General features: G+C 42.7%; 1 protein-coding gene across 1 annotated transcript; it reads right to left on the bottom strand.

The window, feature by feature from the left end:
* Nucleotides 1–951: 951 nt before the first annotated feature.
* Nucleotides 952–15,862, bottom strand: LOC124613725 (U1 small nuclear ribonucleoprotein 70 kDa-like). The gene is made up of 2 exons (XM_047142444.1): nt 15,848–15,862; nt 952–2,148 (listed from the first exon to the last, which is right to left on the bottom strand). The coding sequence occupies exons 1-2, from the start codon at nt 15,860–15,862 to the stop codon at nt 952–954; spliced, it is 1,212 nt and encodes a 403-aa protein (XP_046998400.1).
* Between the last annotated feature and the right edge of the window lie 238 nt (nt 15,863–16,100).

Below are 16,100 nucleotides of genomic sequence, written 5' to 3'. Positions count from 1 at the left end.
ATGGATTCACATCATCTTCAGTAATGTTTAGATAATGTATCCATAGGTTCTGACGTTTTGAGCAGTGCATTTGCATAATCAATTGTATTATGTTATATTTTTATTACTGGCCAGATAATGAATTAGAGCTTTTGAATTGGAAATGTTTTATGACTTTTAACAGTGAAATCATAAATGGAAGTTGATGGAATGCTTTTGTGGCCAGATGCCGAACACACACCATTAAACATATCTGAAATAAACTTTCTAGGAAATTTAATTGTAAATTTTCTTAGTTGTATTTTTTTTTTTCTCAGTGGGAAACTTTACCTCTTCTTTTTGCAGTGATGGCCATCTCGAACTTGCTGTACAAGTTGCTAATTGTTGACTATGCAATGAAACAAACTCATATTTGATTCAGTGAGGTGAACTGCTTGTCAGATAAATAGACAAGCACTGTATTTTTCTAAAATCCAAATTAACAACAAAACTAATACAAGAGAAGGAGTTATAAAATGTTCGCATCCTCTCTTCATCAAGACACATCACAATCTCCGTTCTTTCCGCCTAATTAAAAAAAAAGTGCCAGTCACGTGCCCTATCTTACAGCGTCTCTGCTGCAGCACATCACTTCCTTTTTTATGTTACGTGTACCTCTTTGGAAATATCTAGCAAGTGTCATTATATCTGCCCCCTACTGTGGGCTGTCTGTTCATATACATAACATACAGTACCAAATTTCCTTTTCTTATTAATTTATATAAACTTATACATTTTATGTTTTTTACTCAGGGGGGCAAAGTGCGGTCATCTGCTTTAATGGCTGAAGGGTCAGAAACCTTTATTTTGGCTGTTCAGTTATTGGCATATTTCTTTATTAGTCTTTAATATACTAATTTGACTAAAGTGTGTATCAGCTACGTGGGAATTTTGTGTCACATCACGTAGTTCTTTTCACATTCAGTTAAATATTTATCTTCCTTTATTTATGAAAACTGTAGGTCTGTCCTTTGCATCTCCTCTGTCCTTTGCATCTCCTCTGTCCTTTGCATCTCTTCTGTCCTTTGCATCTCCTCTGTCCTTTGCATCTCCTCTGTCCTTTGCATCTCCTCTGTCCTTTGCATCTCCTCTGTCCTTTGCATCTCCTCTGTCCTTTGCATCTCCTCTGTCCTTTGCATCTCCTCTGTCCTTTGCATCTCCTCTGTCCTTTGCATCTCCTCTGTCCTTTGCATCTCCTCTGTCCTTTGCATCTCCTCTGTCCTTTGCATCTCCTCTGTCCTTTGCATCTCCTCTGTCCTTTGCATCTCCTCTGTCCTTTGCATCTCCTCTGTCCTTTGCATCTCCTCTGTCCTTTGCATCTCCTCTGTCCTTTGCATCTCCTCTGTCCTTTGCATCTCCTCTGTCCTTTGCATCTCCTCTGTCCTTTGCATCTCCTCTGTCCTTTGCATCTCCTCTGTCCTTTGCATCTCCTCTGTCCTTTGCATCTCCTCTGTCCTTTGCATCTCCTCTGTCCTTTGCATCTCCTCTGTCCTTTGCATCTCCTCTGTCCTTTGCATCTCCTCTGTCCTTTGCATCTCCTCTGTCCTTTGCATCTCCTCTGTCCTTTGCATCTCCTCTGTCCTTTGCATCTCCTCTGTCCTTTGCATCTCCTCTGTCCTTTGCATCTCCTCTGTCCTTTGCATCTCCTCTGTCCTTTGCATCTCCTCTGTCCTTTGCATCTCCTCTGTCCTTTGCATCTCCTCTGTCCTTTGCATCTCCTCTGTCCTTTGCATCTCCTCTGTCCTTTGCATCTCCTCTGTCCTTTGCATCTCCTCTGTCCTTTGCATCTCCTCTGTCCTTTGCATCTCCTCTGTCCTTTGCATCTCCTCTGTCCTTTGCATCTCCTCTGTCCTTTGCATCTCCTCTGTCCTTTGCATCTCCTCTGTCCTTTGCATCTCCTCTGTCCTTTGCATCTCCTCTGTCCTTTGCATCTCCTCTGTCCTTTGCATCTCCTCTGTCCTTTGCATCTCCTCTGTCCTTTGCATCTCCTCTGTCCTTTGCATCTCCTCTGTCCTTTGCATCTCCTCTGTCCTTTGCATCTCCTCTGTCCTTTGCATCTCCTCTGTCCTTTGCATCTCCTCTGTCCTTTGCATCTCCTCTGTCCTTTGCATCTCCTCTGTCCTTTGTATTCTATTGTCGTTGAGTTATTGGCATGAGCTGACTCCATTGTTTGAAGTGCCTTGTGGCTGTTGTTTTCTGCACCACACAGAGCAGTATTCACACGCGTGATGGAGTGTGAACTGTTCATAATATTCTCAGGGTAACTATTTACATCTGCCTATGGGTCTGTAAGCTGTAATGGTCTCCACTGCATTATGAGGCTGAAGGACCCTGCTGAACCTGCTATGTCTGGATGAAATCTTCATCGAGATTTTGGTGAATATTCACCTTTCCATTAGTGCACACTTTCCACTGTTCCACTTATTCGGCTTGGCACTGTAGATTTGTTAAACTTTCTGCCATTGCAGATGATGAATCACTTGGTGATTAGCTAACTTGAATCATTGCACAGTACTATTTTTCAACCACTAGGTGGCAACTACACATGTGTGAGGTACATTTCACAACTTATGTAGCTCTCATTCACATGTATTTCCACTTTCTAATATGTCTGATGCCATGTACAATTGGCTTTCACAGGTTTACAAAATTACACTAATGTATTTATAAAGATATGAAACAAATAAATGTAAAATAAAACATAGTTACAAGAAAATCTTGTTAAGGTAAACATCATACATCTCCTTGTATTAGTAATTGTTTTCATAAGCAATTAACACTACATGTTACAAGGACACATGAAATACTGGTCATAAAACCATGTTCTGCTCACAGCGTGGTACTTATTATACCCCTATCTACGAGGGCAGTTCAATAAGTAATGGAACACATTTTTTTTCTGAAACAGGGGTTGTTTTATTCAGCATTGAAATACACCAGGTTATTCCCCAATCTTTTAGCTACACAACACTATTTTTCAACGTAAACTCCATTCAATGCTACGGCCTTACGCCACCTTGAAATGAGGGCCTGTATGCCTGCACGGTACCATTCCACTGGTCGATGTCGGAGCCAACGTCGTACTGCATCAATAACTTCTTCATCATCTGCGTTGTGCCTCCCACGGATTGCATCCTTCATTGGGCCAAACATATGGAAATCTGACAGTGCGAGATCGGGGCTGTAGGGTGCATGAGGAAGAACAGTCCACTGAAGTTTTGTGAGCTCCTCTCGGGTGCAAAGACTTGTGTGAGGTCTAGTGTTGTCATGAAGAAGGAGAAGTTCGTTCAGATTTTTGTGCCTACAAACACGCTGAAGTCATTTCTTCAATTTCTGAAGAGTAGCACAATACACTTCAGAGTTGATCGTCTGACCATGGGGAAGGACATCGAACAGAAGAACCCCTTCAGCGTCCCAGAAGACTGTAACCATGACTTTACCGGCTGAGGGTATGGCTTTAAACTTTTTCTTGGTAGGGGAGTGGGTGTGCCGCCACTCCATTGATTGCCGTTTTGTTTCAGGTTCGAAGTGATGAACCCATGTTTCATCGCCTGTAGCAATCTTTGACAAGAAATTGTCACCCTCAGCCACATGACGAGCAAGCAATTCCGCACAGATGGTTCTCCTTTGCTCTTTATGGTGTTCGGTTAGACAACGAGGGACCCAGCGGGAACAAACCTTTGAATATCCCAACTGGTGAACAATTGTCACAGCACTACCAACAGAGATGTCAAGTTGAGCACTGAGTTGTTTGATGGTGATCCGTCGATCATCTCGAACGAGTGTGTTCGCACGCTCCGCCATTGCAGGAGTCAGAGCTGTGCACGGCCGGCCCGCACGCGGGAGATCAGACAGTCTTGCTTGACCTTGCGGCGATGATGACACACGCTTTGCCCAATGACTCACCGTGCTTTTGTCCACTGCCAGATCACCGTAGATATTCTGCAAGCGCCTATGAATATCTGAGATGCCCTGGTTTTCCGTCAAAAGAAACTCGATCACTGCCCGTTGTTTGCAACGCACATCCGTTACAGACGCCATTTTAACAGCTCCGTACAGTGCTGCCACCTGTCGGAAGTCAATGAAACTATACGAGACGAAGCGGGAATGTTTGAAAATATTCCACAAGAAATTTCCGGTTTTTTCAACCAAAATTGGCCGAGAAAAAAAATGTGTTGCATTAGTTATTGAACTGCCCTCGTATGTCTGAAAATCCTTTGCGTAATATTTATATTTTTCACTCAGCTAATCATTGTTAAAATTGTCTTTGTATGTGACAACCCGATTTTATATCTGTGTGTGTGTGTGTGTGTGTGTGAGAGAGAGAGAGAGAGAGAGAGAGAGAGAGAGAGAGATATTTTTTTTGGGGGGGGGGGGGGGGAGCTACGCCCGTGTTTAGCTGTTTCAATGTACTGATTATAAATGTACGTACTCGCCCTCCTTTCCATAAATTCTCTCACAGTCACAATTATACATACCTTATAAACTAATATGGGGGGGGGGGGGGGGCGGGGGGACTCTTATTTGGTACCTCCCACCTCCAGTTCTATCCTTCCGCCAAGCAGGGCATGCTATTTTGCATCATTCCCTACAAAATTCTTATTACTATGTAACTTCTTAATTAATTATGCATAACTGCCCATAGTTCAGTCAGCATGTTCATTCACACATATGCACAACAAAGTATAGCTCTGTACATTTAACATTTTTGTTAATAATGTTTTGTCCTCATACCTCATCAGAGTACACTGATGACCTAAAATGTTATGACACCGACCTACTATCAATATAAAGCCATCCAGTTGATAGTAGTGTCACCTGATGAGGAATGACTGCTAGCCAGACGCAGGCATGGTGGCTGTAGTATCAGTGACCGTGCTGTCTGGGTGTGGAATAAGGAAGGTGAGGAATCTGAGTTTTACCATGTGCAGATTGTGACGGCCCGGAGACTTGGCATGAGCATTTTGGAGACTGCAAGACTTATCAACAGTTCGAGGAGTGCCTTTGTGAGTGTCTTCAACACATGGCGAAACCAAGGTGAAGTCACGCCCAGACATCGTGGGGGTGGGCAGCCACCCCTCATTACAGATGTTGAACATTTTAGGCTGGGCAGACTGTTAAAATAGAACTGTGGCCTAACTAACATCAGACATTAATGTTGTGCAGAGTACAAGTGTATGTGAGCACTCAGTGCACCGAACACTCGTAACGATGCGCCTCCACAGCCAAATGCATATGCACATCCATGCGTGTGCCAATATTAGCATCACATCATCGGCAGCTATAACTGAACTGACCACATGACCATTGACACTGGATGTTGATGCAGTGGCAAAGCTTTGTGTGGTCTCATGAATCCTGATACCTTGTTCATTATGCTGATGCGAGGGCATGAATCCGTCATCTTCAAGGGGTACAACTCCTTGACACCTGTACTGTGTGGCAGAGACAAGCTGGCAGGCAGCTCAATTATGATCTGGGAAACATTATGTAGGCATCCATGGGTTCAGTAGAAAACGTACAAGGCACCATGACAGTCTAGGAGTAGCGTACACTGGTTGCAGAGCACATACACCCCTTCATGGCCACATTTCCCGGTAACAGTGGCATTTTTCAACAAGATAATGCACCTTGTTACAAGCCAGGAGTGTGTTGGAGTGGTTCGAGGAACGAAGCGACAGGCCTAACAACTTTCCATATCTGAGCCTGATTGAACACATCTGGGATGTGATTGAATGTGGCATCAGAACTCCAAGCCTCCCCCCCTTTTCCCCCAAAATTTACAGGAATTAGATGACTTTGTGTGTCCAGCAACCTACCAAGGCCTCATTAGTTCCATGCCATGATGCACTGCTGCCGTTACCTGTGCCAAATGTGGATGTACCAGCTATTAGGCCGGTGGTCACAATGTTCTGGCTGATCAGTGTATACGTCTATTAATATTTCCTTATGTGCTCTTTGACAGTGCTTTCCCTGCTGCACTGTGTTTGGGTAAGTAATGCTTATTTGCTGCAATGAACCTTAACTTAGCTTGAGACTTGTAGTTGCTAGCTAGCAAAGTTTTTGCCTTGTTAATTGTGTGTTCCTAATTTGATGTAATTTCATTTTCTTCTTATTTTTCTTTCTTTTTCTTCCTATGAAGTACATTAGTTTTTCATATTCAATTTAACGTAGGAGTAATTTAAATAGTGTAGTTCTTTCTTATTGCAAGTAGCTCTAGATAGTTTTATATAAATCGAACTTAATTTTAGTACTGCCATTGTATTCATTAGGGTATTCCTCTTCTTAACTTAATCGTTAACATTTGTTTTATTTATTACTTTAGTATAATCATAATCTTTCTGTAAATAGTTCTTTGCTTGGTGTGACCATAGATCTTTCCAAGTAAATAATTTCTTTTATATATATATATATATATATATATATAGCTTCTTACTCTGATTATCTTTCTTCGTGTACATAGTCCTGTGGCTACATACGGTTGGATTTGTGATTTTGGTTTTGAAATTTGTCGCTTAATGTGGCAAAATGGACATGTCACTTGATAAAATATTTCATATTAGCAAAATCTGTGTGGAAAATGCAATGTGTGCAGTAATGATACTCGTTATATATGTTTATTCTTATGCCTAATAGATTGGCTAGCGATGGGGTTATCAAATGTACTCTTTGTTCCTACAACCATGTGGGTTTTCTGTCATTGCCGACAAATTCCACAGATAGAAATAACCAACCTATTACACTCAAACACATGGTGGCGGCTGCTGCATAAGAGCACGTGAACACCCTATCTTTTGACACCTTGCAGATTTATGGTTAATTTTCTTTGAATACTGTTAAGCTTAACATAGATCCTGCAATCTGAAAGATATGGCACTTAAATCTACCTTGCTACTGCTCCTCTGTACTCCGTGAAACTTGGCATAAGGGTCATAAACACACCATTAGTTGTGCACTTTATAAGGAGCTGTTGCGCGTGCACAACTCGCGTGACGTAACTGCCTTATGGACCAAATGCATATGGATTTGATTAACAATGTGCATGGTTTGCAATTTGCACAGCCAGCCCTAGCCCTTGCCACTCAACTAGAAGCTTACATCGGTGCCACCAGGGGGTAACAGACTGCAGCACAATTTTACTCCTGACTGCTCGGCATAAATTCTGCTAGATGATAGACCACTGCTCAGATATGCTTATTCACTCACTATATACTGTAATAAAATTAGATCAGATATTGGTATGTGTTAAAGTTGTATCGACAGTAAACCTATTTTTTGGGTTTCAGAGTGAGTTATAGTATATTAAGCTATGAAATTTATCATACAGTAATCAAACAATGAAAAATCCAGGATGGAATGCAACAATATTATGAAAAGGAGAGTAACAACTTTCCATTTCATAACATTGTTGTCATATGTTATCATACAGTAATTCATTTAAGGTGCTGACAAGGGAAATTCCCCATAGTACACCCCCCCCCCCCCCGATGGAGTGATAAGATCGTCCAGTGTATAGGATAATAGGATAACCCATCAAAAATTGACCACAGATCAAGCATGAAAACAGGAAGAAGGTATACTGAACTGTGAGGAGAAAAAAAAAAAAGCAGAATAGAAACAGCAAATGGTCCAAGCTTAACAAGTAGCCAAAGTGTCATCACTCAGCGATTATGGTGTTGGGCTGCGAAGCAGATGAGTAGTGTTCAAAATAGTCTATTGCCAATTTTTTATGTTTTTTTATTTATTTTTTTTCTCAAAATTGTCAACTGCCCATCTGGTCACTGAAATGTTTGTTCTCTTTCTATAGACTTGGCAACTGTCATACTATACGTTGGTTATAGAATATGAGTCATGTGGGAAGAGTACATTACTTCACAAGTAAATGTGATGAATAGTGAGAGCAGGCGAGTTACCACATAGATATCTCACAGAAATGAAAACAACAACTAAGTGGGTTACAATGTTATAACAAAGGAATTGAAGACTCAAAACTTCCAAAATATAACTCGACTTGAAAAAAGTTAAAAACATATGCTTTGATAGATAACAGACAAAACTGTGTGACTGTGAAACTTGCGTCTATTTGTTGCAGCTTATGTGACAGACTATTATATTCTCATTATTTCATTGGGAGCGATCACATCCACATTTGTAACACCTAAATTGGGGAAGGAAGCCTATCTCTCACTCACTCATCAGGTGTACAAGTGTATCATATGACACACATACTGTCACTAATGACGTGTATGACACACCAGACGTGTTTCCCAGTGGAGGATTTGTTTGACTTGTCGCCTTGTCATCAAACATTTGCGGTTCCCATTCCAAAGCCACTTCCTTTTGGCTGCTAGTAGAGTAGTTGTGCAGAATCAACTTTCATTATATGTCTCTTCCAAGCTCCTCACTGTTGCAAATGGATGTTACACCGTGACACAGATATAAATTTGAATGCAATGAACACACACATCAATGGCTGCACAGGCAGTTCATAATTTTGTGAAAGGGAGTAGGGGGGGAGATTGGCACAATGGAGCTTTCAACACAGGCTCATTTGTTTTGTAGTCTAACTCCATCACCACTTAACCATGACGCCATGGCTTTTCGTCTGTGTTCGGTGTTGTACTTCCCGAGTTTGGGCCATTCAGGGTCCCCATGCCCCCCCCCCCCTCACCAAGTTTCCATGCTTAATCCACTGAGCCTGAGCCCTCTTAGCAGTAAATCTGAGGGGAGGAGGGGGGGGGGGTGCGATGGGGAGTTTCCCTTGTGAGAATCATAAGGGCCTAAAGCACATCACCATTGATTGTGAAATTGTTACATTCATGTATGCTTCTGAAATCTGCTGATCTTGTGGTGAGTCACGTTTATCTGTGCTGTAGGCCCACACTGTATATATGAACATTCGCGAAAAGCTGTATCACTGGTTTCTCTGATAATCACTTAAATGTGGGATCGACAGCGGTGTGCTTTAGGCCATAAGCTGCACCAAATAAACGCAAGTTTCACAGTCACACAGTTTTCTCTGTTATCTGTCAAAGCATATGCAGTCGCACTATCCTATGTGCCCTCGCCTTCGGTGGCTCAGATGGATAGTGTGTCTGCCATGTAACCAGGAGATCCCGGGTTTGAGTCCCGGTCAGGGCACACTTTTTCACCTGTCCCCATTGATATATATATATCAACACCCGTTAGCAGCTGAAGGTATTGATAGAATTCTAATTTCATTATGGGTCTCGGTGCATCATTTGTATTCTAGTCAAGTGAACATGCTGGTAGACATTACCACTTAAGTGTAGTCATTTCTGAAAATTGCACTTCGTGTTTGGAATTGTTTGTGTACTGTAAGAGAATCAGCTTTCATGTGCAGTGTAAACAAGAACTATGTTCAATCTATTTTAAATGCTAACAGAAAAGTAGAGCTATGAGAACGGGTTGTGAGTTGTGCTTGGGTAGCTCAGTTGGTAGAGGACTTGACTGCAAAAGGCAAAGGTCCCGACTTCGAGCCTCGGTTCGGCACAATGGCTTTAATCTGTCAGGAAGTTTCATATCAGTGTACGCTCCGCTGCAGAGTGAAAATCACATACTTTGAACAGAAAAGTGAATTACTGGGTAAAGTTAGACGCAAAGAAATTACGGTCTCTGACAACCAATCCTGTGATTGCGAGAGTGACAAAGTCAAATAAGCGTGACTACAAGTGAACATTTAACACTACTTGTGAGCACAAGTTGTTGCATGGGTGCAGCGTAAGAATATCTGATTTTCAGCCCGGAAATAAACTCGTGAGCCAATGCATCTGTTAGGGATCTTGTACATTTATCCGAAAAAATGGAAAATCACAAAAATTTTTATTATTACTGTTGTTATTACTATTATTGACAGTGGCTGTAGTTGTATAAACTTGTTCATAAGCATAACTGTTATACAGCTGATAGCTCACTGGCTGTGAAGATAGAGCAGCCCTCATTCCAGAGTCATTGGCAATCAATGACCGCCACAGAGGTTCTCCCACCTCCACCCCCCCTTTTCCCCAGGAAAGCGGAGCACTGGGTGGGGGGGGGGGGGGGGGTGGAATTGGTGTTGTTGGTGTTGGTGTTGTAGGCCACTCGACAGATGTCTATTGATTGTGCAAAGTAGCATGACGACCCCTGGTCCGAACAGAAGGTATGGATGGAGTGTTTCTTGTGGGGTCAGGGAGGTCCATGCAGGGTGGACTAGAGAAGATATAATCCACCATCCAGTAAGGAGGATGGACTGGTCGACCTGCACATATGAACTGGACCAGCACGGGCTGTGGCGGTGTCGGAGGAGTGGCGAAGAGGGGGATGTGTTTCTTGAGCATTCCGTTGGTGCCAAATATAGCTGTTATTCCAACCACCTCCACCCTATCTGGGACGGGTTGTGTGCACAGGATGGTTACATGTGAAGCACATGTGGCCTTGAGGAAAGTTTCCCTCACTCAGAGGATAAAGAGTGATCCATCTTGGAGATGCAAGGAAAGCTTGCCACGGCCACCCAAAAGTGCTGCTAGGAAAGCAAATCTCGTTGATGGTAGTCATGGGGGGAGCTGTAGGAGAAGTAGGGGAAAAATGTTGTAGCTCAGGAGAAACACTAGCACACACTGACAGAACAGCGGATGACAACACTTGCGACAATGTAATGTCATACACAATATGTGGTTGACTCTGAGGCAGCAGATCATCACACATAGAGTCTGAGTGAGGCAAGGGAGGGGGATCTTCACAGGCAACTACTGAGTGACTGACGAGCATAGACCAAGTTCACACAAGATCTGAATGGTGCATAGGCAGAGGTGTGGTATGTGCAAGTTCTGGGACATCACACTACTGTGGTGAACTCAACTCAAAAGGTTGTGGGATTAACTCAATTGTCCGAGCTGATTTAACCTGCTGAAGTGAAATTGTCTGACACTGGCTGTTAATGAGGATGTCCACAAAATTGGCCATGCATGCTATAGCTCTACTGGCTGCTATTAAATTAGTAATATGCCGATAATGTTATTCCTGTGAAAGGATACTTCTTTGACTGTGGTCATACATGATGGAAAGATATTGTACTAGTTTTGTTTCCCTAAAGATTTCTATTCAAAGGAAGCAACCAGCCTAATTAGGCAAAGTTGTACCCAGTACTTGTATGGTTCACAAAGGAAGTTAACTCTTGGAGTTGACTTCGCTTGATACTGAACTTCTGTTTTGCAGACAGTAGCATAATTTAACAAGTAATGTACCAGTGACTTGACTTGAACTACACTGGAGGAGCACTAATGCATTTAGGCAACAACTGGCTCTCAATAACACTCACTATCTGTACATTACAGTAGAAAGATAATGATAATATAGGTAAAGTGCTTACTAATGGTGAAGCACAACTGACTTGGACAAGAGGTCTTCTGTTAGTTTAATTATAGGAAATTACTACTATTGAAATAGTTATGAAGAAATTGTATCTTTTATACTGATTATTATTTGCATTTTCAAGGAGCATTAACTTCCTTATATTACTTAACTCAAGTGGACATGTGATAACTATCTACTATAGTTTGAATGTCTGTAGTCAGTTGCTTATTCTTGATTGCTGTTATTGTAATATGACATGTAAATGTGGCTCAACTATTAGCAAGGGGAGTCAGAAAGCAATTTATTGGTACATTCAGATCAGGGCTGAACAGTTTAGTCACAACACAATATGGGAAACACTGTTAACTACACTAAACACTATTATTTCAATAAGAAAAATCTTTGAATTGAATACTTTAACTGCCCATTTAAGAAAACTACAGGGAGTATTTGAAAACTTACACTCACTAAATAATTGTGTACCTTACAACTCCACAAAGTTTGTTAACTTTTGTTAAGAAAAATAATTACTTTTCAGTTCAGTAAAATAGGATACTCATATTCATCATAGCACTTGGGATAGGAACCTGTAGGTTACACACTACTTAAGCTAACTTATGCTAAGAACACCACACACACCTATGCCCGAGGGGGGACTCAAACCTCCGGCAGGAGGGGCTGCAAAATGCGTGACATGGTGCCTCTATCCGCGCAGCCACTCCGCAATTCTTGCCTCTTTCAGTTCACAAGATCTGCACCCTTTCCCTGCTAGCCACCAACTGACTCTTGCCAAAAAGAAGCTTTGCAGTTCGACTGCCAAATCCATCTTTTCAATTCCTGCCTATCTAGTTCTATTGCGGAGGGACTTCCCTCCAACTTTCACATGATTACAAGCCTACTTTCCCTATGCATGAACCACTATTACAATTAAAGTTTTGATTGTTACATTCTTTTACAGCACATTACTTTTCAAATTACAGCCATATATTAATTACAATTACATGAATTATCATAAATAATGAATACATTTAAATAAATGTTACATCAAAGAGCTTGGTTATACAGAAGTCACATTAAGTAAAAAACAAACAAAGAAGTTAAATAATATCATTATAGGTAATTTCGATAATAGTGTTACAGTGCCATTATCAGATGTGGACCAGAGTAAGATGGCTGTAGCGCTGTTTCAACTGTGCCATCTTGTAACATAATAAACTCACAAGCCAGGGCCAACTACAAGAAAACCAAAGGACAGGGATGTGTTCACAGAGGAGGCATACGAACAGCAGCTGTGTGTGACCAGACGTGCTCAACAAGAGTGGGAAGATCAGATAAGATGAAGCTGCAGCATCTTCAATGAGCTCAGCTGGGAGGACTAATGTTTCCTCATACAGGACCTCGGAAAGTGACATTGGAGGTCTGCCATATAAGTCGTCCGATTCCTATCATAACCCAGGGAAGGGCGTCAAACCATTCACCACCATGGCACTTGAGGGCTTCTTACAGAGTCCTGTGCCAATGCTTACCGAACCAGTGCTCTGAGGGTGGTACGCTGTAGTGCAAAATTCTTCCACACCATAGAGCATGCAGAGTTTGTTAAACAACAATGATTTGAACTACCTACCCTGATTGTTAGTCATGGATGTAGGGCACCCAACTCTAGCTATCCAGGAAGATACAAATGCTCTTGTTACAGAATATGCCTTCACCCAATGTGTAACACAGTCGATGATGGACAAGATATATCTCAAATCATCAGACCCAAGTAACGGCCCGCTGAGGTCTACGTACACTTGTCAGAAACGGCCTCTTTGAATGTCAAATTCGTCTAGAGGGGGCTGCATACATCTGCTGACTTTGCTGCACTGACACGGCACACAGGCATGAACCCACACACGGCAGCCCTTCTTAAACACCTGACCGCACAAAGTGTTCCATGACAAGACTTGTAGTAGCCTTAGTGCCAGTGTGTGAAAGCTCATGCGAAGCATCAAAAACTTGGCAATACAAAGCAGCCAGGACCATAAGCTGAGAAACACTCGTGGACAAATGGCACCATAAAGATCTGACTGAGCCCTGTAGCTTGCAAGAAACTATCTTTAGGTAAGTGGATGAAGCCTGACATAGGTTGTGAAGTTCAATATCATTGTCCTGTAAGTGGACCAGTTCATATTGACACATGACAGATAATGAGCAACCACATTTCTGAGCCACAGATATACCAGATGTCTGTCATGTACTGACAGATGAGATCCATCTGCTGAGACCTGCATGGAGGAAGGTCAATGGCAGGATTGTCCATGAAAATTGTTATGTTTCTTCCTTTGATGTCTGCATGGCAATATTTGACGACCTTGTATACCGCAAGAAGTTCCCTGTCAAAAGCCGATGACTTATGTTGAGCTGTGGACAGCTTTTTGGAGTAAAAAAATGGAGTGGGCGTGTTGTGTCAGTAACGTGCTGTTGAGGAACTGCACCTACTGTGAAATCACTTGCGTCCACTGTAATAGAGATGCAAGTGTCTGGCAAGGGGTAGGCGAGAGTGACAGCATATTCTACAGCTGTTTTGAGGTCCTTGAAAGCTTTCATCGTACCATTGCACCTGGCAGCTACCGGAAGTTTGTCTGCCAGCTAATGCATTAGTAATAAGGGGGGCTTGAATAGTTGCCGCCATCAGCAGATCGCATCTGTAAATATTGCTGATCCCCAAAAACCAGTGCAATTCGCGAAGTAACCGTGAGTGGTAGCTTGTGAATGCGGTTGACCTAATTTCATGGAGGACGTATACCCTCACAGGAAGCAGTGTACCCAAGAAAGGTAAGAAAAGCATCAAAGTTGTGATTTATCATGATTAATCTCGACTCCATTACATGCCAGAAATTCCTGTGCAGTGGCCAGGTGTGGCTCTTGTTCTTCGTTAGAGGAGGAGAAAGTGAGAATGTCGTCTAGGTATACATTGCAGCAAGAGCAGTTAAAGTGAAGCGAGTCTATGAAATTTTTCCAAGTTTGAGCCACATTTTTGAGGTCATATAAGACATCTAACAAAATTCATAAATGCCAAAGGGAATGATGAAGGCTGTTACTTGTCACTCTCTTCCATAGGTATTTGTGAATATGCCTTGTGGCAGTCCAAAACACTGAAAATGCATACCCCGCTAAGTAGTTGTGCAAAGTCTTGAATGTGTGGGACAGGATAATTTTCTGTTAAGTATGTGCATTGAGATGGACAAAAGACACCACAGAGGAGCGCTGTGCCGTTCATCGTGGGCACTAAGTGGATGGGGGAAGACCAATTACCATCAGACAGGCGAACAATACCTGACTGCAGAAATTCATCAATTGTAGTCTTAGAAAGGCATATTTTGTGTGGAGGGAGGCAGTGTGCTTTATGATGCCACGGAGACTATCTGTCGTGACAATTTTACATGTTGTTCCATTTGTAATAGTGTTCATTTGAATTGATGAACATCACAAGGTGATGCGTCAAGCAGAGGTGCTGTCAGTGCAGATAAAGGCAAGTGCGCTGGATTCACAGGAGGTGCATTGTTAGTGTCAAGGTATGGCAGCATAGGCAGCCATCAAGATGGTGCAGTTCAATTGTGTGTTGCGAGTGCGAAGGTCGTCGACCTCAGAGTGCTTGGTTTGGAGCCGAGTGACAGAATTGGTGAGGCAGTTTGCCAGGAAGAGCACTCGACAGCTGCATCAGTATCGTCCGGGGGGCTGAGAGGGAGAAAGAGCAGAGGGAGTGACTGAGTATGCAATGTATGCACCTGAAACATGGTGAAATAAAGCAGATGATAGGTCGTCAGGCAACACACAGAAGTGAATCAGGAAATCAGAGCCAAGTACTGCATCTCTGACATTGGCCGTGTGAAAGGACCATATGAACGGTTTGCTGGGCTTGAGTTTAATAGGTAAGAGAGCATGCCATCAATGTGAAGTGCCAGTTTACTAGCTGCTTGATGGAAAAATTTGGTTGGTATCACATCTGCTATTGTGAATCAGAGTGGAAGAACACTGTCAACTCCAGTGTCGACAAGGAAATCGTGATGTGAGCATAAATCCGAGGTGTACAGACGGCCTCGTGGAGTAGAAGATCGAACTAAAATGCAACATTTGTAGGTGGCCTTGGTTATCCTTGTAAGCCATGGCACCTACTGCAGCCCATTTGAAGCATTTTGGAACGTGCAGGCTGGTTGGCAGTTGCAGACAGTATCCGGAAAGTTGTGTGGAACCAGTATAGAGGATACTGGGTGGGGTGGTGCACATGGGTCAGCTGGGACCACTACGCCTTCTGCGGAAGCAGGAGAGGGGAATGGCATGCTAGCTCGTTTGTAGTCAGGGATGTTAAGCAAGAAGTGGCTGGTGGTTCCCATTTCTGGCTGCTAAGTGACTGCAGTTCATTGCATTGCCCAAGGTGAGCCCACGCTCGACATCTACCAGCCAGCAGAGGAGGTACTGGTTCTGGCATACCAACCTTAGTAGCAGACATTGCGCTATGCAAGGGAAGTAGGTGGCAGTGAAAGAATGTCATATGCCAGGTTAGCCAACCATAATTTATCCTTGCGTGATGATGAGGTGTGTTCCTGCAACAGTTTAACTGACCATAATGCCTAGAGCACTAAGTCCAGCTCGACTTCTGTCCTAACCTGAACATGTGGGCGTCACCACACCTGGGAAGGTGTTCTGTCACATAAACTCGTGACGTAAATGATACTGTGGATTGCCTC

The sequence above is a fragment of the Schistocerca americana genome, chromosome 4, assembly GCF_021461395.2.
Source record: "Schistocerca americana isolate TAMUIC-IGC-003095 chromosome 4, iqSchAmer2.1, whole genome shotgun sequence".
Taxonomy (NCBI): Eukaryota; Metazoa; Arthropoda; class Insecta; order Orthoptera; family Acrididae; genus Schistocerca; species Schistocerca americana.
The sequence above is the reverse complement of the archived record's forward strand: the minus strand, read 5'-3'. Positions and strand labels throughout refer to the sequence as shown.